The 7,304-nt window shown below is 40.6% G+C and overlaps 1 protein-coding gene across 1 annotated transcript; it reads left to right on the top strand.

Annotated features, from left to right (window-relative positions):
- The first annotated feature begins 5,967 nt into the window (after nt 1–5,967).
- Nucleotides 5,968–7,169, top strand: LOC139655195 (probable G-protein coupled receptor 139). Its single transcript, XM_071532535.1, has 2 exons — nt 5,968–6,057; nt 6,160–7,169. Exons 1-2 carry the CDS (start codon nt 5,979–5,981, stop codon nt 7,167–7,169), a joined length of 1,089 nt encoding a protein of 362 aa, XP_071388636.1. The 5' UTR covers nt 5,968–5,978.
- The last annotated feature ends 135 nt before the right edge of the window (nt 7,170–7,304 follow it).

Below are 7,304 nucleotides of genomic sequence, written 5' to 3'. Positions count from 1 at the left end.
TGGTCCAAAAATGCTGTTTAAGAGTTTTTCCACCCTGCCAAAAATAAAAGGGAAACACTGAGTACTTGTAATCTTTTGGCATGAAAACGGTCAAATTTAAATATATGATATTGAACATCGGCTATCAGTCTAATCAATATATATCGGTATTGGTATTGGCCTTCAAAAACCCATATTGGTCGAACCATAATATCATTGTTGTCCTGCAAGGGGAAACTTGCAGCAAGGTTTGAAAACATTTAGGACATTTTAAAACATAGAACAGACACATTTAAATGAAAAAACATTTGCAAAACTACAAACATATACATGTTTTTAGCAGTGACTTAAACATGAACACACTTTCTTATTGCTTTCTGAGTGAATTAAGCACATTAATGGCCAGTGAGATGGGTTTTCTTCTTCTTCATCTTCTTCTCTTCTGTAGATTTAGTGAGGGGAAACCTTTAACTCTCCTTTGTTAAAGCATTCAGGAATCTCCCATCAGGCCTGGGCGATATCTCATGCATCCTCCTGTTCCTAGCAGGCCATGTCTTGTTATCAGTGAGTCCTACAGTGTTACAGCCTGAACAGTAAGGCATCTGCGGAGGTGTTAAGTGCCCGCTACATGTGATGTGCGGCTCCTGCAGAGAAGCAGAGAGCCGGTGCCAGCTAGACGCAGAGTTGAACACCATGGAAATAATAAAGCCTGGAGCAGGGACAAAAAATAATGATACACATTTATCAAGACACTCCTATTTGTGCGATAGATCACTGGATAAACCACTTAAAAAGTTTACTAAATCACTAGTTTCAGCTTTATTTACCCGGGGAAGATCTAGCAACAGTCTTCTGAGGTTAGCTGCTGAGCAACTTTTAAGTAATAATCTGTGACATTTTCATATAAATACATGTCTCTTTTGCTACTCTATCACTGATTGATATAATAATGATTCAACTTATATGAAAGCTTTCATGAAAGCTTTTACATTTGCTGTTATAAACTCCCAGTGTCTGGTAGGTCTTTCCCAGGAAAAATCATCTGCCACAAAGGAAGTGATGCGTTTTATGTTTCTGGTTTGGGTAACAATTTACAATAAGGGTGCATTAATTAAGATTTAGTTAATGCTTAATAGGCATTAACTAACCTTTAATTAACAGTTAACTAATGTGTCTGGTGATCATTAACTAATGGTGTTCATGTTAAATAAGGTATTCATTTATACATTATTTAATAGTCATCTTTATAAACTATTAAATAATGTATAAATTAATACCTTAGTTAACATTTATGTATTTATTTATTTATTTAATGTTTATTTGATAGGGACAGATGCATTAAGCATAGAGAATTGCACAACAATTATCCAATGCAATGCATCACAGCATTTATAGCTACTGCTAACTTCCCATGCCTGTCCCTAGAAGGGCCTTTAAAATAACAGACATAAAACATACAGACACTTACACATATATGTATACATACATACAGTATATATACACATACATACCTGCCCTCCCCCCCCCACCCCCACACATGACTACATGACTGATTGTCTTTTAAAAATTCCTTCAGTTTAATTTGAGTACAGTAGGCAGCGCATTCCCTGTGTTAGCTCCCTTTATTGAAAAGGACATCTGGCCAAAGGAAGAACATGAACACCATTAGTAAATTATTACCAGACACATTAGTTAACTGTTACTTAAGGGTTAGTTAATGTTTATTAAGCATTAACTAACCCTTATTAAGCATTAACTAACCCTTAATTAATGTACCCTTATTGTAAAGAGTTACCCCGGTTTGACTGGAATCAGTAGAAGAAGAACTGGGTAGTTAGCATGCAGCATACAGAAACTCAAACTGCATCAGAAAACAGAAAATCCAAGGAGCAAAACACTGTGTGCCACACTTTTTGATTGACAGGTGATTTCTGGGAAGTGCAATGCAACAACACAACCAAAGATGGAGACAAAATTTAATAAAACAAGTATTTAAGTGCCTTGCTCAACAGTATTCAACCAGGATTCAAACTGTTGCCCCTCCAGTCACAAACCCTCCCCTCTGTCTCCCTGTCGCCCTGCTCTTTGTCCATCTATTATTTGATTTCTGGATCAATACTGGTGGGAGGTGTAAAGCGTCTGCTGATAACCCGCTAAGCATTTGTTGCCAAGGTTATCCCCACTGCTGCTCCGCAACAGAACAACCGCTCCCTGTTTTTTCCGTCGTGACCTGAAAACTCATCTCTTCTGCTGATACTCGATGTTCCCCCTCTCCCTCCTGAATCACATTCCCCTCATCCGTATCTTCCTCCTCTACTTGCTCTGACATGCTGCTGTCTTTTTTTTTTTTTTTTACTTTCTACTTTTTCTCCTCAGCTCTTATCTCTTTTCCTAGCACTTCTCTACCATGCAAGATTATTCAAGCGACACAGGAATATTTGTTACATCTATTGTCAAGGCGGTGTAACCCGAACCCATGCAATTCTTACTATTGGCTGCTTGCAACAATGGTGAATTTTGATCTCTACTGTTGCTCTTTGTAAGTCGTTCTGGATGAGCCTGAGCCGAATGCCTAAAATGAAATTATATACCGAGTTATTCCAATTTCTCATGTCTTTGCTAGTCTTCTTTGCAGGAAGGCCAAGAGAGGGAGTCTTCTCTGTTACTGAGGTTTATCCTCACAGTGGATGAATAGGAACAAATCTGGTGTCCAAAGCAGAAGATATCTCTATATCTCTATTTTGCAACTTTACTGTAATGCATCTGACAGTAAACGCACACTTTATATCAATAACACTCATAATTTCTACCCTCAAATTGAATATTGTGAATATTAAACACATCTAAACACATTTGATTTAAAGTTCGGGTATTATTCAGTTTTCATCATGATGTTGATTATTTTGTTTTCAAATATGCTATGGCTCAGGATAACAAAAATGTTCTCCATGGTGTTTTGCAAATCAGTGTAGTTTAGTTAAAAAGGTATTTATTGAATGAAAGGCAGAACAGTTGCAATACTGGACCCTGATTGGCCAACAACAGCAGCTCCTCTAATTCAAGTAAAGGTAAACCTGCTGAGTGGAGGCTTTCCAGTTCAAATGCTGTAAACTGACCTGATTGGATTTTAGTAATTGTTTAGTAAGGGGAGCCAATCAGGACCAAGTCCAGTTGTGATGTGTAACTGGAGATTTTTCCGAAATTCTGATTTTTGAAAAAGCAATGACTTTAAATTCAACCACTCAAACAAAATCAAATGCTAACAATGTCTGTATTAAACATCTTTGATCATATATGTGTATAAAAATAGAAAAAATTGAATTCCTATAATAAGTCCCTTTTAAGCAGTTTCCATTTTCATGGCTTTCCCCCTCAGATCAGTAACCTTATAGGCTATGGATAATCTGCTGAGACGGCTGTGTCTCAACCTGACTGTCTATTATGAGACATGATTTCTAAAAACAAAACAATGTTTCCTACAAGACCAGGACATGAGGTATAGTATAAACCCTCCTAAACCCATTTTAATCCACCTTTTTATATGTGGAATAGAGTTTACCATGCATTTTTGTTTCACATAAATCTTTATGATGTTAATTCATAGTATACATTAAAGCAAGCGGTATCAAACTGATGTAAGTTATATAAGGATTGTTTCTTTTTAGGCAAAAAACATAAATTACCCAGGTTTTTATTTGCCGCTACATCACTGGCTCTGGCAAATACCATGCTGATATGTTGCACTTTCAAAATGAGTGAAATATTATATAATGTCAATGCAGAAGATGTAAGGTAGGATTCAGGATCTTGCTCTTATTGGCTGTTGAAGGGATTGAACCTGTGAACTTTCAGTTACAGGAAAGTGTCTCTAAGCACCAGACCGTCCTGCCAACGACACCGTCTGGAAATTTTAGCTAATTTGTAAATGATTAATTGTAGCTTTTTTGGACCATTTGTCCTTTTGAGTTTTCTTGCACCAGAAATCTTAGTTTCATTCCTGTAACCTTGGTTTTCATTTTCAGCTTATATCCAGTGGAAGAAAGAAACCCAAACCTTTGTCCTTAAGAAAGAATTGATTCTCAGATCAATAAGGTGATGGGTGGTTTGCTAGGAGCGCCGTATCTAACCAAAGTTATTTTCCAAAACATCATCCTTCCATTTTGGGGAGGAAAAAATCCTGATTTGAAGTTCATCACTTAATGTCTCTAAAATATAGAGAATCCAGTCTGTAGAAGTGTCATGATTTTGTCACCTAAGGACTTAAGTTATCCATAAAGCACCATAATTTTGTTTTCATCTTGTGCTGTCAATCATTTTCCAGGTGTTGCCCTTGTCAAACTGTAACTGTCTCATTTAGGAACAAAGCTCTTCCACTGACCTTTAGCGTTACCTATACATCAGATGGTGTGACTCCCTCCTCCAGGAGCAAGGGGAGGTTTATAGGAGCAGCAGCTGCAGCCGTCTCACCCATCCCTCATTATATCATCGATAGTCCTGTCCCTGTGGAGCAGGAACCAGCTGGCATGCCGCTCTGTGGAGGAGATCAGCTCTGTACGACACATTCACAGCTATAAAGAACCAAGCATCGGGGTCCCACAGAAACCAGGTATGTCCAATTCTGTCATTTTTTACTGTTGACAACTGTCACTAAAATGGATAATTTTCTCATTCTGTACCAAGCCAAATCATTGATAATGCACTGTAAAAGGTCAAAATACACTGATATAAATGGAAAATAAATATGAGTTATTCTAAACTCCTCAAAGTTTTCTTTTTGGAGGTATGGGTTTTCTGTTGATAAGAAGCAGAAGTAATAACTAAAACAAATTTAAAAAGTCTGTTGACACTTTGTTGACTCTTTGACACTGTGTTTGACACAAGTGTTGGGTTGAAAACATGCTTTGGTTTTCTCTTATATGTCAGTGAAAGTTTAGACACAAGGTAATCTTTTAGCTTTATATAAGTATGCACAGAATTGGCCTAAAATGAGTGTAGTAATGGGTTCCAATTCAAAGTATATCAAGTCATCTCTCACTTAGAGCTGAAATAAAGATAGGCAACTTGAAGTAAGCCTGTTAACTTAATGTCTATCTCAATTTCCTATTAAAGAACCAATTGCCGCAGAGTTATAGCACTGATCTGTATAGGATCAAGATAACATTTGCATTTTTATGTGTCAACTTGGTCAATACAACACTGGATAGCTCTTTTCCAGGCAGTTAGATTGAAAGAGGGCACAGCTTTGAACAAGGTTTGCGTTCTCTTCTCTTCATGACTCTCAGGTGAGACCCACCCAAGGGAGACAGATCGCCTTTCATTCAGTGTTGATGTTTTATGAATCATCAGCCAAATGGCCCAGTTTGATTTTGGAGCCGAGTCTAGCTACAGTAAATCCTATTTTTGTGAGTGTAACATATAAGGAGCCTTCTAATCTCCATGTACAAGTTCAAACATGATAAAGAAAAATCTAACAGCGATGACACACTGGTTGTGCAATCGTTTGAGGCGATGAAAGGGGAAAAATGACCTTCGATAGTGTTGGGGATTGGAAATAAAATCCCTGCAAGCAATAAGAACCAAAAGAATAATCCAAAATATACTGGTGTTTATATTTGTTGACAGAATCATCCATACATATTGCCTCAAAAAGTTGCTAGTGTATAATGGTTTTGTATCTTTCCTGCCCAGACTCTACATTTTACTTATCCAGAGCAACTTACATTGAGTGCAACAGTAGAAAACCTTTAAATTCCTGTGATTCAATATGTCAAGCAACCAGTTCTAAGTCATTCCACTTTCATCTAAATCGCTCCACTTAGACTCCAAACTCGTAAAATGGAAAGCTGTTGTAAAATGAAAATGGTGCACTGGTTAATCTCATCAGTGTTTGTCTATTGCTCTCTTCTCCTCTCTGTATCAATAATGGCATCCCATCCGGCTTCCTAATGGCTTTATTGCAGGTATTACCATGTATGTTATTGCTTGGTGTTGATTGAACCATGGAGGGAGCCAGCGTCACCGTCTTCATCACTGTTCAGAAGATCTACTACCCGCTCCTATGCATTATGGGTATTCCAGGTTTGTATGCTTGAATATTTTTATCATCACAGTCAAATGTCATGTATTTTAATGTGAGGTTAAGAGGTTTAACTGCAACTGTCTTTCCTCTCCACCCTCTAGCCAATCTCTTCACATTCTACATGATCTGCTTCCGGAAGTGTGGGATGTCCGACACGGCCATCATTTACCTGAGCTGCCTCGCCATTGTCGACACCTTCTACCTGGTGTGGGTGATCCTGCTGGACCTGACGCTCACCTTCTGGCTGCTGCAGCCCTTCTGGCACTCCCACCCCTGGTGCGGCATCCTGGGATTCCTGCAGTACGGCTCTCTCTACAGCTCCTCCTGGATCGTGGTGGTGTTCACCATCGAGCGCTACCTGGTCCTCAGGAGCACGGCGGCCAAGCAGCACTTCTCCCAGACCCGGGTCACCAAACCGACCTGCGTGGCCATCGTCCTGGTGTCCCACCTGGCCTCTGTGCCGATGGGCTGGATCAACCAGGTCACGCCTGTCAACTACACCGTGAAAGGGGAGAACGTCACGCTGCCCAGGTGTCGCTACCGTGATGAGACCTACTCCACTGTTATAGTGTGGATAGCCACCGTCCTCTCCGGGGGAATCCCCATCGTGCTGGTCATCATCTTCAACTACCTCATCGGGTGTCATCTGTGCCGCGCCAGCAAGCTCTTCACCAAGGAGGAGCGTCGCACCATGCGGGGGCGGAGCACCAGGGGCATGTTGAGGAGGACCATCCTGCTGCTGGGCACCGTCTCCGTGGCCTTCGTGGTGCTCAGCCTGCCCCGCTTCGTCACCTACAGCATCCTGCGGACCAAGTACAACGACGAGGCCTTCGACAGGAACGACTACAGCATTCCCATCAACGTGGCCAGCGACCTGGCCAACATGCTGCAGAACCTCAACTCCACCACCAACTTCCTGCTCTACTGCATGGTGAGCCGGCGCTTCCGGCAGGAGTTGCTGCAGGTGCTGACTTGCAAGGCCAAGGTGCGCGAGCTGGGCTCCCTCCTCACCCACACCACCATGAAAGTCTTCTCAGTTGCAGACCACAAGACCCTGCCAGCCAGCGACCCTGTAACCGTGGTGCTAACCAATCTCAAACAGACCCAGTAGGAAGGAGCTGGAAGAAAGGAGTTGGAGTTTATTCAGAGATGAGACTCTCAAAATAGTTTTCCATTAAAGAGTAATTCTGCACCCAGTTTGAGCTTCTCTATGCCTACTGTGTGATTTAAAAAAAAAAAAAAATGC

The sequence above is a fragment of the Centroberyx affinis genome, unplaced genomic scaffold (assembly GCF_046629955.1).
Source record: "Centroberyx affinis isolate AG114_WGS23_722 - 3 ecotype Tasmania unplaced genomic scaffold, CSIRO-AGI_Caff_v1 ptg002206l_1, whole genome shotgun sequence".
Taxonomy (NCBI): Eukaryota; Metazoa; Chordata; class Actinopteri; order Beryciformes; family Berycidae; genus Centroberyx; species Centroberyx affinis.
This window is presented reverse-complemented; position numbering and strand designations above follow the sequence as displayed.

Coding starts and splice junctions, on each gene's coding strand:
- LOC139655195 (XM_071532535.1), top strand. CDS start 5,979: ATGGAGGGAGCCAGCGTCACCGTCTTCATCACTGTTCAGAAGATCTAC. Junction 6,058..6,159: donor ATGCATTATGGGTATTCCAG/GTTTGTATGCTT, acceptor TCCACCCTCTAG/CCAATCTCTTCACATTCTAC.